The sequence below is a fragment of the Salmo trutta genome, unplaced genomic scaffold (genome assembly GCF_901001165.1).
Source record: "Salmo trutta unplaced genomic scaffold, fSalTru1.1, whole genome shotgun sequence".
NCBI lineage: Eukaryota > Metazoa > Chordata > Actinopteri > Salmoniformes > Salmonidae > Salmo > Salmo trutta.
In genome coordinates, this window is record NW_021823043.1 from 68,649 (window position 1) to 84,476 (window position 15,828).

The 15,828-nt window shown below is 43.4% G+C and overlaps 1 protein-coding gene across 1 annotated transcript in view; it reads left to right on the forward strand.

The window, feature by feature from the left end:
- Positions 1-15,464, forward strand: part of ninj2 (ninjurin 2) — a gene marked incomplete at its 3' end in the record, with an annotated part of 60,321 nt that extends 44,857 nt beyond the window's left edge. The window contains 2 exon segments of the mRNA XM_029747199.1: positions 15,085-15,218; positions 15,385-15,464. Coding sequence (XP_029603059.1) covers positions 15,085-15,218; positions 15,385-15,464 — 214 coding nt within the window.
- Between the last annotated feature and the right edge of the window lie 364 nt (positions 15,465-15,828).

A 15,828-nucleotide genomic window follows, 5' to 3' on the forward strand; every position in this document is an offset into this window, starting at 1 on the left:
TAGATAATTCCTGTTTGAAACATAAAGTGTAGTTGTCCCAGTGATAGTGATAGCTAATGGGAACAGGCTAGGAGTGGGTCGGAGTGGCAGATTCTCCCCACAGTTTTTTCTTTCTTTCTTCTGTTTTACTCACTGTGTGTGTTGGCACGACGACAACCTTTATAGTATTATTTATACAGGTATTTTCTATGGGGGGGGAGGGGGGGGCAAGGGAAACATCTGAGACAGGGGAGAGACATTTTTCCATGAATTGACTGAACTGAGTTAATTGACCCCTACCTTATACTATGTAACTAACAAAAGACTAGCATATTGTTCTTGTGAAACTGTAATTAGATAGTTTGACATGAGTAAACAGGTGGGGGTCTGGAGGAAACATGTGTGGCTTTACTTTGAGGGGTGAGGGAGGTTAAAGCTACAATCCTTCATTGAAACAACAGCAAAGCGTTGTGGATGCTAATGGATGGGGCTAATGGATGGGGCTAATGGATGGGGCTAATGGATGGGGCTAATGGATGGGGCTAATGGATGGGGCTAATGGATGGGGCCAATGGATGGGGCCAATGGATGGGGCTAATGGATGGGGCTAATGGATGGGGCCAATGGATGGGGCTAATGGATGGGGCCAATGGATGGGGCCAATGGATGGGGCTAATGGATGGGGCTAATGGATGGGGCTAATGGATGGGGCTAATGGATGGGGCTAATGGATGGGGCTAATCATGGGGCTAATGGATGGGGCTAATGGATGAGGCTAATGGATGGGGCCAATGGATGCGGCCAATGGATGGGGCCAATGGATGGGGCCAATGGATGGGGCTAATGGATGGGGCTAATGGATGGGGCTAATGGATGGGGCTAATGGATGGGGCTGGAGAAATGGACCCACTCTCTAATTCATAGACAGAGCTATGTGTAAGGACTGACCATCATATCAATGGATCATTTTAATCATGTTTTGAGGCTGTACAGTGTTTGTTTATGTTGTTTACAAACATTAGAGTAAAACAAATAATATCATGAATGTATAAGTTATGTTTAATGGTTACATATAATTCATTTATAAGTCCAGAAATGGATGTAGCAACTAAGGATTCTAGCTTTGAGGGAACAGGACATTTTTACAGATGTCAGTCAGCAGTCATTTTCTAATTCACTGATTGAACTGAGTTTTAGACAGTTGAGGCTAAATGTGTTTCCAGCGGAGACTAGTTATGTGATGAAACTATAGGTGGTTCTACAGTAAACAGGCTGGAGGAGAATGTGTGAACTGGTCTCTCCTTTGATTGATGGAGGGAAGTTTTAAGACAAGAGAACAATGTGACAGATGTCACTCAGCACCTTCCACCTGTCCAGTAGAGTCTCCACCCACCCAACACCACCCATCACTACCTGGCACCCCTATCCCATTCACAACTTCAGTGCTCTTGTTCAAGGCTACTCTACCACCTCCACCCCTCACCTCCTTTACTCTGAGACATGGCTGTAGACCCCAATGGATTCAGACACCATGAGAGTCTACCGTCGTGTCTCTAGGCAACTAACCTCCTACCAGCCTTACAGGACTGAGTCAGGCTTATATAACAGCTATAGATCCAACTAACCTCCTGCCAGCCTTACAGGACTGAGTCAGGCTTATATAACAGCTATAGATCCAACTAACCTCCTACCAGCCTTACAGGACTGAGTCAGGCTTATATAACAGCTATAGATCCAACTAACCTCCTACCAGCCTTACAGGACTGAGTCAGGCTTATATAACAGCTATAGATCCAACTAACCTCCTACCAGCCTTACAGGACAGGACTGAGTCAGGCTTATATAACAACTATAGATCCAACTAACATCCTACCAGCCTTACAGGACAGGACTGAGTCAGGCTTATATAACAACTATAGATCCAACTAACCTCCTACCAGCCTTACAGGACAGGACTGAGTCAGGCTTATATAACAACTATAGATCCAACTAACCTCCTACCAGCCTTACAGGACAGGACTGAGTCAGGCTTATATAAAAGCTATAGATCCAACTAACCTCCTACCAGCCTTACAGGACTGAGTCAGGCTTATATAACAGCTATAGATCCATTAAACCTGAAAAATGTCTCTCCCCTGTCTCAGATGTTTCCCTTGCCCCCCCCTCCCCCCGCATAGAAAATACCTGTATAAATAATACTATAAAGGTTGTCGTCGTGCCAACACACACAGTGAGTAAAACAGAAGAAAGAAAGAAAAAACTGTGGGGAGAATCTGCCACTCCGACCCACTCCTAGCCTGTTCCCATTCACCATTGGCCAGGGGAGCAGCCAATGAGCAGTAAGGGGAGATGTTTTACTTCCTGTGGGCTGGTATACGGCCCCCTTTGAGGAATATTCCTGACCTCTCCTGTGGTGTTTATTTAAAAGAGAGAAATAATCCTGCTTGTTAACTGAAACAGCACCACAGTGTGTGCGGTATAACTCGACCTGTGTGTGTGTGTGTGTGTGTGTGTGTGTGTGTGTGTGTGTGTGTGTGTGTGTGTGTGTGTGTGTGTGTGTGTGTGTGTGTGTGTGTGTGTGTGTGTGTGTGTGTGTGTGTGTCTGGTTACTAGATGTGAGGCTGGTCTTGGTTGTGGAGGAGCCTGCTTTCAGGAAAGCAAAAGGAATTTACAAGGAAAGACGACTCCAGACTTTACCAAAACTACAGTCCTTTATATATGTATCCACACTACAGTCCTTTATATATGTATCCACACTACAGTCCTTTATACATGTATCCACACTACAGTCCTTTATATATGTATCCACACTACAGTCCTTTATATATGTATCCACACTACAGTCCTTTATACATGTATCCACACTACAGTCCTTTATATATGTATCCACACTACAGTCCTTTATACATGTATCCACACTACAGTCCTTTATATATGTATCCACACTACAGTCCTTTATACATGTATCCACACTACAGTCCTTTATATATGTATCCACACTACAGTCCTTTATATATGTATCCACACTACAGTCCTTTATATATGTATCCACACTACAGTCCTTTATATATGTATCCACACTACAGTCCTTTATATATGTATCCACACTACAGTCCTTTATATATGTTTCCACACTACAGTCCTTTATATATGTATCCACACTACAGTCCTTTATATATGTATCCACACTACAGTCCTTTATATATGTATCCACACTACAGTCCTTTATACATGTATCCACAGGTACATTTATATACATGTAATAATGTCTGGGCTTTCAGGGTTTATAGCTATTGAGAGGGAGGGAAGAGAGAGGGAGGGAGAGAGAGGGAGGGAGAGAGAGGGAGGGAAGAGAGAGGGAGGGAAGAGAGAGGGAGGGAAGAGAGGAAGAGGGAGAAAGAGAGGGAGAGGGAGGGAAGAGAGAGAGAGAGAGAGAGAGAGAGAGAGGGGGAGAGAGAGAATAAGTAAGTAAGAAGTTACCAAAAACGGGAGAAAATCTGAGAAAACGAGGGAGCGAAAAAGAGATATGAGTGTATATTCTGGCAGCTCTCCCTGTAAGTAATGTAAATAACGTCTGACTGTAGCGGTCTCAGAGGAGAGGAGATGTGAACCAGTATACAGTATATACAGGCCTCCTCTCCTATACTCCCTCCCTCCTCACTGAGCACGTGGGGACATGAAGTCAGTGTTATGAAAGACTTAGAGTTCTGGGAAGGCAGACATCAGTTCCAAGAGATCAGGGAAGGACATAGGAGGAACAGCAACCGAGCAGTGCAGCGATGTACAACACATTATACCACCCTCACTCTATATAGGTCAGCTTGTTATTGTAAAAGACTATGTTTTCTTCAATGATTTACCTGACTTACCAAAACAAAAGTTTAGATCTCTTCAAATGATTTACCTGACTTACCAAAACAAAAGTTTAGATCTCTTCAAATGATTTACCTGACTTACCAAAACAAAAGTTTAGAACTCATCAAATGATTTACCTGACTTACCAAAACAAAAGTTTAGAACTCATCAAATGATTTACCTGACTTACCAAAACAAAAGTTTAGAACTCATCAAATGATTTACCTGACTTACCAAAACAAAAGTTTAGAACTATTCAAATGATTTACCTGACTTACCAAAACAAAAGTTTAGAACTCTTCAAATGATTTACCTGACTTACCAAAACAAAAGTTTAGAACTATTCAAATGATTTACCTGACTTACCAAAACAAAAGTTTAGAACTATTCAAATGATTTACAACTTGTTGATTTCCTCTTCAGTACATTTGATAGAAAGAGTAATCTGAAAGTTCCAAGTTTCAACATTTATATTCGCCAGGTGCCCAGGATACAACAGGTGTAAAACAGTACAGTGAAATTCTTACCCTGAGAGCTCCTTCCCAGCAGAGATAATAATAACAGAAAATACATGTTTTAAAACCGTAAGCTCGATATAGGTTGAAGAAACAGGACAATAACACCAAGATGTTGTCTGTATCATGTTGGGTTCACAGTTCACAGGCTCTTACAGGAGGTCTGGATCCATAAAGAGCCTAAAATGGCCGCTTTCATCATGATGTTCTGAAAAATGTTTTGTGATACAAATGTAAAAAAACAAAACATGTCAAACATACATCCGTACAGTGAAGTTTCTATGTGAGAACTGCCAGAACAATTTGAGATACCAAAAATATTTCCCTCCTACTCTGGGGTGGAATCGGCCACAAAGGACTTGCTGACAGACATGACAGTGACATGACAGATTTACAGTTTGAGGACTATGTACATTGTTCCAAAAGATCAAAGACGGGACAAAGAACATAGCAGGAATAGCAACACTACCAAGCAGTACACCTTTAAAACACAGCCCAAACAACAACAACATCCCCCGTATTAACAGGAAACTTTATTAATATGACTGTTTATTTATAACCATTCCATTTCCTCCCCAGTAGAAGAGGGGAACCATTCCATTTCCTCCCCAGTAGAAGAGGGGAACCATTCCCTTTCCTCCCAGTAGAAGAGGGGAACCATTTGATATAAAGTGGCTCCAGTTTGAGGACTATGTTCATGATTTCCAGGGATGGAAGAGAACTTTGAAAGAACACCAACAATGCACCACTGTACAGTGTAACGCCCTAAACCCTCCCCTCAGCAGGACAACTTTATTACTGTACAGTGTAACGCCCTAAACCCTCCCCTCAGCAGGACAACTTTATTACTGTACAGTGTAACGCCCCTAAACCCTCCCCTCAGCAGGACAACTTTATTACTGTACAGTGTAACACCCTAAACCCTCCCCTCAGCAGGACAACTTTATTACTGTACAGTGTAACGCCCTAAACCCTCCCCTCAGCAGGACAACTTTATACTGTACAGTGTAACACCCTAAACCCTCCCCTCAGCAGGACAACTTTATTACTGTACAGTGTAACACCCTAAACCCTCCCCTCAGCAGGACAACTTTATTACTGTACAGTGTAACACCCTAAACCCTCCCCTCAGCAGGACAACTTTATTACTGTACAGTGTAACACCCTAAACCCTCCCCTCAGCAGGACAACTTTATTACTGTACAGTGTAACACCCTAAACCCTCCCCTCAGCAGGACAACTTTATTACTGTACAGTGTAACACCCTAAACCCTCCCCTCCCCTCAGCAGGACAACTTTATTACTGTACAGTGTAACACCCTAACCCTCCCCTCAGCAGGACAACTTTATTACTGTACAGTGCAACACCCTAACCCTCCCCTCAGCAGGACAACTTTATTACTGTACAGTGTAACACCCTAAACCCTCCCCTCAGCAGGACAACTTTATTACTGTACAGTGTAACGCCCTAAACCCTCCCCTCAGCAGGACAACTTTATTACTGTACAGTGTAACGCCCCTAAACCCTCCCCTCAGCAGGACAACTTTATTACTGTACAGTGTAACACCCTAAACCCTCCCCTCAGCAGGACAACTTTATTACTGTACAGTGTAACGCCCCTAAACCCTCCCCTCAGCAGGACAACTTTATTACTGTACAGTGTAACGCCCTAAACCCTCCCCTCCCCTCAGCAGGACAACTTTATTACTGTACAGTGTAACACCCTAAACCCTCCCCTCAGCAGGACAACTTTATTACTGTACAGTGTAACACCCTAAACCCTCCCCTCAGCAGGACAACTTTATTACTGTACAGTGTAACACCCTAAACCCTCCCCTCAGCAGGACAACTTTATTACTGTACAGTGTAACGCCCCTAAACCCTCCCCTCAGCAGGACAACTTTATTACTGTACAGTGTAACACCCTAAACCCTCCCCTCAGCAGGACAACTTTATTACTGTACAGTGTAACACCCTAAACCCTCCCCTCAGCAGGACAACTTTATTACTGTACAGTGTAACACCCTAAACCCTCCCTCCCCTCAGCAGGACAACTTTATTACTGTACAGTGTAACACCCTAAACCCCCCCCTCAGCAGGACAACTTTATTACTGTACAGTGTAACGCCCTAAACCCTCCCCTCCCCTCAGCAGGACAACTTTATTACTGTACAGTGTAACACCCTAAACCCTCCCCTCAGCAGGACAACTTTATTACTGTACAGTGTAACACCCTAAACCCTCCCCTCAGCAGGACAACTTTATTACTGTACAGTGTAACACCCTAAACCCTCCCCTCAGCAGGACAACTTTATTACTGTACAGTGTAACACCCTAAACCCTCCCCTCCCCTCAGCAGGACAACTTTATTACTGTACAGTGTAACACCCTAAACCCTCCCCTCAGCAGGACAACTTTATTACTGTACAGTGTAACACCCTAAACCCTCCCCTCAGCAGGACAACTTTATTACTGTACAGTGTAACGCCCTAAACCCTCCCCTCAGCAGGACAACTTTATTACTGTACAGTGTAACGCCCTAAACCCTCCCCTCAGCAGGACAACTTTATTACTGTACAGTGTAACCCCCTAAACCCTCCCCTCAGCAGGACAACTTTATTACTGTACAGTGTAACACCCTAAACCCTCCCCTCAGCAGGACAACTTTATTACTAGCTACAACTGTCTACTATGACTAGCTATATACAGTGCATATTTTGACATCTTTTTCCTCGACACGCGTACAAAGATACAAAGTTAGCTGGTCCCATGTCTGTTTTCTCCATCTTTCCAAGTGACCATAGGACAGGGTTCCCCAGCTGGTGACCCAGGGGGGGAAAAGGGGTTTATTTGCCCCCCTTTTCTTAGCAAAAAAATAAGTTGTCACATTTTTATTTTTGAATTTTCATTGTTAATAAAAGACTGTAAAAACATGAAAGAAATCAGATCCAAGTGATTTTAATTTTGGAAATCTCTCATCAAGTATTCCCACACATAATAAAGAGGCATGAGAACGTTAACAAACTTAAGCAGGTTTGAAATGATGGAGTTTTAGTCAAATATTATATCTGTTTGGGCTTCTTGCAGTCGATTCTCGCAGTTCTGCCCCCCCCCCCCCCCCCCCCCCCTAATCTAGTAGATGATCTCTGCCTCATGCACTATCTAAACAGCACCAACAGGTCTGGAATCAGGCGCTCAGTAGCCATCCGTATCATTTCCTGGTGGAGATGTTTATTGTGAAATCGTTGCTATGAGGGGAACAACAGTATCCTGATGGTTAGAGGATGTCATTGTTTGTATTCTTCTCTTTTTGTTATTAGAGGAGTAATAACTACTACAGCTGATCCTCTCATGGTCAACATAGCGGAAACACACACACACACACGTGCGCGAACGCACGCAGGAACGGGCGTGCAACACACACACACACACACACGCACATGCATACACAAACTTTACTTCTCAAACAGAAAAGTTGGCTCAATGCAGTTTGACTAAATGGAAATAGTCCATTAAATTAGATATGCAAGCAATTTACAGTAACATCTATAAAAACTATTGTTTCAACTACCAGATAAGTACCCATTACAATTTCAAGTGGTTTGTTTAATATCTCAAACACAATCAATCATCATAAATCAGATCTGCAGTCATGGTCAGTGCTGCCCTCTACTGGTCATTTACTGGTACTACAGGTAAAGCAGTCTAAGAAACCAGTCAGCATAGCAGTTTGTTGATGCATAGCTCCCCCTGGTGTTGATAACTAGTACTGAATTGTCTCTCCTTCCCTGTACTTCTACTCCATAGCAACATTAGTGGATAAGGTAGCAGCTTGGTCTCTCTTCTACTATGTCAACACACTACTGAAACAGCTGCTTTGTGGAAGCTAGGTGGCCTGCTGTACACACACACACACACACACACACACACACACTCTGTGTGGGTGAACTAGACCCGATGAGGTATAGTGCTGGTCTGGTCTGGTAGAGTCTACTGGTCTGGTCTGGTCTGGTCTGGTCTGGTAGAGTCTACTGGTCTGGTCTGGTAGAGTCTACTGGTCTGGTCTGGTAGAGTCTATTGGTCTGGTCTGGTAGAGTCTACTGGTCTGGTCTGGTAGAGTCTATTGGTCTGGTCTGGTAGAGTCTACTGGTCTGGTCTGGTAGAGTCTACTGGTCTGGTCTGGTAGAGTCTACTGGTCTGGTCTGGTAGAGTCTACTGGTCTGGTCTGGTAGAGTCTACTGGTCTGGTCTGGTAGAGTCTACTGGTCTGGTCTGGTAGAGTCTACTGGTCTACTGGTCTACTAGTCTACTGCAGCTGGGATCAGGTTACAGCCATCTGATCTACCCTGAGCCACAGAGCAAACAAACATGATGTACACACACACACACACACACACACACACACACACATTTTATTTATTTTAATAGGCAAGTCAGTTAAGAACAAATTCTTATTTACAGTGACGGCCTACCCCGTCCAAACCCGGATGACGCTGGGCCAATTGTGCACCGCCCTATGGGACTCCCAAACACGGCCAGTTGTGATACAGCCTGGAATCCAACCAGGGTCTGTAGTGACGCCTCTAGTACTGAGATGCAGTGCCTTAGACCGCTGTGCAACTCGGGAGCCCACGATGTACACACTCTAACACACACACACACAACACCACAACGTACACACTCGAATACACACACACAGCACGTACACCACGATGTACACACTCTAATACACACACACAGCACGTACACCATGATGTACACACTCTAACACACACAGAGCCTTCAGAAAGGATTCATACCCCTTGACTTATTACACATGTTGTTGTGTTTCAGCCTGAATTTAAAAAACATTCACCCATCTACACACAATACCACATTTGTATTTATTAATTTCACCTTTATTTAACCAGGTAGGCAAGTTGAGAACAAGTTCTCATTTACAACTGCGACCTGGCCAAGATAAAGCAAAGCAGTTCGACACATACAACAACACAGAGTTACACATGGAGTAAAACAACATACAATCAATGATGCGGTAGAAAAAGTCTATATACAGTGAGTGCAAATGAGGTAGGATAAGGGAGGTAAGGCAATAAATAGGCTATGGTGGCGAAGTAATTACAATATAGCAATTCAACACTGGAATGGTAGTTGTGCAGAAGATGAATGTGCAAGTAGAGATACTGGGGTGCAAAGGAGCAAGATAAATAAATAAATACAGTATGGGGATGAGGTAGTTGGATGGGCTATATACAGATGGGCTATGTACAGGTGCAGTGATCTGTGAGCTGCTCTGACAGCTGGTGCTTAAAGCTGTCAGAGCAGCTTCAGTGATTTTCGCAGTTCGTTTCAGTCATTGGCAGCAGAGAACTGGAGGAAAGGCGGCAAAGGATGAATTGGCTTTGGGGGTGACCAGTGAGATATACCTGCTGGAGCGTGTGCTACGGGTGGGTGCTGCTATGGTGACCAGTGAGCTGAGATAAGGCGGGGCTTTACCTAGCAGAGACTTGTAGATGACCTGGAGCCAGTGGGTTTGGCGACGAGTATGAAGCGAGGGTCAGCCAACGAGAGCGTACAGGTCGCAGTGGTGGGTGGTATATGGGGCTTTGGTGACAAAACGGATGGCACTGTGATAGACTGCATCCAATTTGTTGAGTAGAGTGTTGGAGGCTATTTTGTAAATGACATCACCGAAGTCAAGGATCGGTAGGATGGTCAGTTTTACGAGGGTATGTTTGGCAGCATGAGTGAAGGATGCTTTGTTGCGAAATAAGAAGCCGATTCTATATTTAATTTTGGATTGGAGATGCTTAATGTGAGTCTGGAAAGAGAGTTTACAGTCTAACCAGACACCTAGGTATTTGTAGTTGTAGTCAGAACCGTCCAGAGTAGTGATGCTGGACGGCCAGGCAGGTGCGGACAGCGATCGGTTGAAGAGCATGCATTTAGTTTTACTTGTGTTTAAGAGCAGTTGGAGGCCACGGAAGGAGAGTTGTATGGCATTGAAGGTCGTCTGGAGGTTAGTTAACACAGTGTCCAAAGAGGGGCCAGAAGTATACAGAATGGTGTCGTCTGCGTAGAGGTGGATCAGAGAATCACCAGCAGCATGAGCGACATCATTGATGTATACAGAGGAGAGAGTCGGCCCGAGAATTGAACCCTGTGGCACCCCAATAAAGACTGTCAGAGGCCCGGACAACAGGCCCTCAGATTTGGCACACTGAACTCTATCGGAGAAGAAGTTGGTGAACCAGGCGAGGCAATCATTTGAGAAACCAAGGCTGCTGAGTCTGCTGATAAGAATGTGGTGATTGACAGAGTCGAAAGCCTTGGCCAGGTCGATGAATACGGCTGCACAGTAATGTCTCTTTTCAATGGCGGTTATGATATAATTTAGGACCTTGTGCGTGGCTGAGGTGCACCCATGGCCAGCTCGGGAACCAGATTGCATAGCGGAGAAGGTAAGGTGGGATTCAAAATGGTCAGTAATCTGTTTGTTAACTTGGCTTTCGAAGACCTTAGAAAGGCAGAGTAGGATAGATATAGGTCTGTAGCAGTTTGGGTCTAGAGTGTCTCCCCCTTTGTAGAGGGGGATGTCCGCGGCAGCTTTCCAATCTATGGGAATCTCAGACGATACGAAAGAGAGGTTGAACAGGCTAGTAATAGGGGTTGGAACAATTTCGGCAGATAATTTTAGAAAGAAAGGGTCCAGATTGTCTAGCCCGACTGATTTGTAGGGGTCCATATTTTGCATCTCATTCAGGACATCAGCTATCTGGATTTGGGTGAAGGAGAAATGGGGAGGCTTGGGCGAGTTGCTGTGGAGGGTGGAGGGCTGTTGACCGGGGTAAGGGTAGCCAGGTGGAAAGCATGGCCAGCCGTAGAAAGATGCTTATTGAAATTCTCAATTATCGTGCATTTATCGGTGGTGAAAGTGTTACCTAGCCTCAGTGCAGTGGGCAGCTGGGAGGAGGTGGTCTTATTCTCCATGGACTTTACAGTGTCCCAGAACATTTTTGAGTTTGTGCTACAGGATGCAAATTTCTGCTTGAAAAAGCAAGCCTTAACTTTCCTAACTGCCTGTGTATATTTGTTCCTAACTTCCCTGAAAAGTTGCAGATCATGGGGGCTATTCGATTCTAATACAGAACGCCACAGGATGTTTTTGTGCTGGTCAAGGGCAGTCAGGTCTGGAGAGAACCAAGAGCTATATCTGTTCCTGGTTCTAATTTTTTTTGAATGGGGCATGCTTATTTAAGATGGTGAGGAAGGCACTTTTAAAGAATAACCAGGCATCCTCTACTGACGGGATGAGGTCAATATCCTTCCAGCAGGGGCGGAAATCCCGGGGGGGACGGGGGGGGACACGACCCCCCCATCCTGGGAAAAATATGATTTGTCCCCCCCAATATATCACTGAAACATAACTATGTAATTTAAATAATATTAATAATACGCAATGAAAGCAATTGTGCTGATTATAGACACTTAATAGCGTGTTTTTAAGTTTCAAAAGATTGCAACCCCCCCCACCCTTTGCCTCACAATGGTTTGATCCACTGCCAGTTCCTTAGTTGGCAAGGTAACAGAGGGGTCGTATCCACTGTCTGAATGGCACTCAATGAACGTAACTGACGTGAGGTTAATCCAGTCAATCGCGCACACACACTAGCTGAATATGCAGAGCTAGCGCGCAAATATTAACTATTAAGCTAGCTAGTACCTATTCCATTTATGTGGCCTCGTCAAAGATGGAATCTTTGCTATCGTCAATTTATTCCAAGATCAGCATGCAGATGATGTAAGTTAGTGCTTCAAAGTCCCTGTGATAAGGTTAGCGATAAACTGGAGTCCAAACTGAACAGAACTACACTCTCTTCTACCATTGTCTTAAATATATTTCATGGTCTCGTTGCAAAAGCTAAATTGTCGCAAGGGAACTTTTATTTATTTATTTTATTTCACCTTTATTTAACCCGGGTAGCAAAGATTATAGCAAACACCACTGAAACTGAATTGGTGCTCGCTAGCTTTGCAAATTCAGCTATTGTTGGAAGCCAGCCAATATGAAACACACTATTAAAATTACAAAAGGTTGCAGCATATGTTGCGTAAATTTTGAACTCATACAGCTGTCAACTCTTGTCATTTTAATCCGTTTCACATTTGCTAGCTACCTTTTAGATCGAAGCCCAAATAGAATGATAAAAGATAAGATGATAGAAGCCCATCTCCTACTGTAAATAACCTACACACTTTGTGTGTGTGTAGCCAGCCAGGTAGGAAAATGGCTGAAAAATAAAAGACGGACATCAGAGTATTTTTCAGTACACCAAAACGCAAAGTAAGAACCCTAGTAGCCTAATATCTCAAAGACTAGTTGATAAAATGTTCATAAGAAAGAAATGAAATTCTAATGGAAATGTTTCACAATGATGTCATTAGGCAGAGCAGGCAACAGATGGCACACAGACAGCAGAGTTGGGGACAGATATGCAGGGACAGACTGGCAGAGACAGGGAGTCTCAGGTAAGTTTGTTGAGTCTTTGTTTGGCAACATTATGAAAGGTTCTCAATTTTTTGGACTTGTAAAATAGGAACATAATTGGAAAATGCCATGGATATCCCCACTCTCAACTTAAACTGGTGACTGAACTAAGATTTGTTAAAGGCAATGGTATTGCTGTTGTGATTAGTTGTGTAGTTTTGGGTACCGGTAGTTAGGAGTACGGCAAACACCTTATTTCTTTGGTTCCTCAATATACATTTACCATATTACAATGTAGGCTATGTGTTACAGCACTACTTTTGGTGTCCCCCTCAGGAATTGCTCTTGAGAAAATTTCATGTAATTGTCCCCTCCAAAGTTGATATCAGATTTTCTCCCCTGCCTTCCAGGTCGATTAGAAAGGCCTGCTCGCTGAAGTGTTTTTTAGGGAGCGTTTGACAGTGATGAGGGGTGGTCGTTTGACCGCTGACCCATTACGGATGCAGGAAATGAGGCAGTGATCGCTGAGATCTTGATTGAAAACAGCAGAGGTGTATTTGGAGGGCGAGTTAGTTAGGATGATATCTATGAGAGTGCCCGTGTTTACGGATTTGGGGTTGTACCTGGTAGGTTCATTGATCATTTGTGTGAGATTGAGGGCATCAAGCTTAGATTGTAGGATGGCTGGGGTGTTAAGCATGTCCCAGTTTAGGTTACCTAGCAGCACGAGCTCTGAAAATAGATGGGGGGCAATCAATTCACATATGGTGTCCAGGGCACAGCTGGGGGCAGAGGGAGGTCTATAGCAAGCGGCAACGGTGAGAGACTTGTGGATAATACTCATGGCTAATACTCATGGTTAATACTGGTTCATGCTCATGGCTAATACTCATGGGGAATACTCATGGTTAATACTGGTTAATACTCATGGATAATACTCATGGCTAATACTCATGGCTAATACTCATGGCTAATACGCATGGCTAATACCCATGGCTAATACTCATGGCTAATACTCATGGTTAATACTGGTTAATGCTCATGGCTAATACTCATGGCTAATACTCATGGCTAATACTCATGGCTAATACTCATGGCTAATACTGGTTAATGCTCATGGCTAATACTCATGGGTAATACTCATGGGTAATACTCATGGTTAATACTGGTTAATGCCCATGGCTAACACTCATGGTTAAAACTCATGGTTAATACTCATGGTTAATACTGGTTAATGCTCATGGATAATACTCATGGCTAATACTCATGGCTAATACTCATGGCTAATACTCATGGCTAATACTCATGGCTAATACCATGGCTAATACTCATGGCTAATGCCCATGGCTAATACTCATGGGTAATACTCATGGCTAATACTCATGGTTAATACTGGTTAATGCTCATGGATAATACTCATGGCTAATACTCATGGCTAATACTCATGGCTAATACTCATGGCTAATACTCATGGCTAATACCCATGGCTCATACCCATGGCTAATACTCATGGGTAATACTCATGGGTAATACTCATGGTTAATACTGGTTAATGCTCATGGATAATACTCATGGCTAATACTCATGGCTAATACTCATGGCTAATACTCATGGCTAATACTGGTTAATGCTCATGGATAATACTCATGGATAATACTCATGGCTAATACCCATGGCTAATACCCATGGCTAATACTCATGGGTAATACTCATGGGTAATACTCATGGTTAATACTGGTTAATGCCCATGGCTAACACTCATGGTTAAAACTCATGGTTAATACTCATGGTTAATACTGGTTAATGCTCATGGATAATACTCATGGCTAATACTCATGGCTAATACTCATGGCTAATACTCATGGCTAATACTGGTTAATGCTCATGGATAATACTCATGGATAATACTCATGGCTAATACCCATGGCTAATACCCATGGCTAATACTCATGGGTAATACTCATGGGTAATACTCATGGTTAATACTGGTTAATGCCCATGGCTAACACTCATGGTTAATACTCATGGTTAATACTCATGGTTAATACTCATGGCTAATACTCATGGTTAATACTCCCGGCTAATACTCATGGTTAATACTCATGGCTAATACTCATGGTTAATACTGGTTAATACTCATGGATAATACTCATGGTTAATACTCCTGGTTAATACTCATGGTTAATACTCATGATTAATACTCATGGTTAATACTCCTGGTTAATACTCTCTCTCTCTCTGTCTCAGGGTGGTAACACCAGTCTGAATCTGAACCACTATGCCACTAAGAAGACGGTGGCTGAGAGCATGTTAGACGTGGCCCTGCTGATGGCCAACGCTGCCCAGCTGAAGGCCGTCCTGGAGCAGGGGCCAGACTTCAGGTATTCCGATCACATTTTATTTGATTTGATCATTTAAAACACAAGTGGATATTTGTGTGTAAAATAATTGTAACAATAGAGTTTTCTGACTCACTGTATTTCCATTGTAGTCGTCTGGTTTTGGCCACCAGGCAGGATACTTCTAAGAGATTATACGTCATTACAGGTACTACGTCACCGTCCTGGTCCTCATCGGGTCTTCACTGCTCTTCCAGGTGCTGGCTGGGGTCCTGTTTGTCGCCATGGGTGAGTCTGGAATTGTAAAGTCAAGTGTCATTATAGTAAAAAAGCCGGACTGTAAGACGTCCATGCGATGGGCGACAGAAGCACACAGTCCATTTCACAATTTCAACCAATGTGTTTTGTAAACTGTTTATTACTGACCTTTAAACAATTATCTTAGTCCCTAAAGTACTTATGAACCGTTTGTAGCATCAGTGGCGTGTATTTATGTATACCAAGAGAAGACAGGCTTCACAAAATATTTGACCTGTGTTTTCATACTTTTCCGTCAATTCTGAAGTGGCTGAATCTCACCAGTGAAATCCTCCTAGCGAGGGAAACAGCGCCCCCTCTGTCTCAGTGTGTGTAGCCATGTCTCTGATGCTGT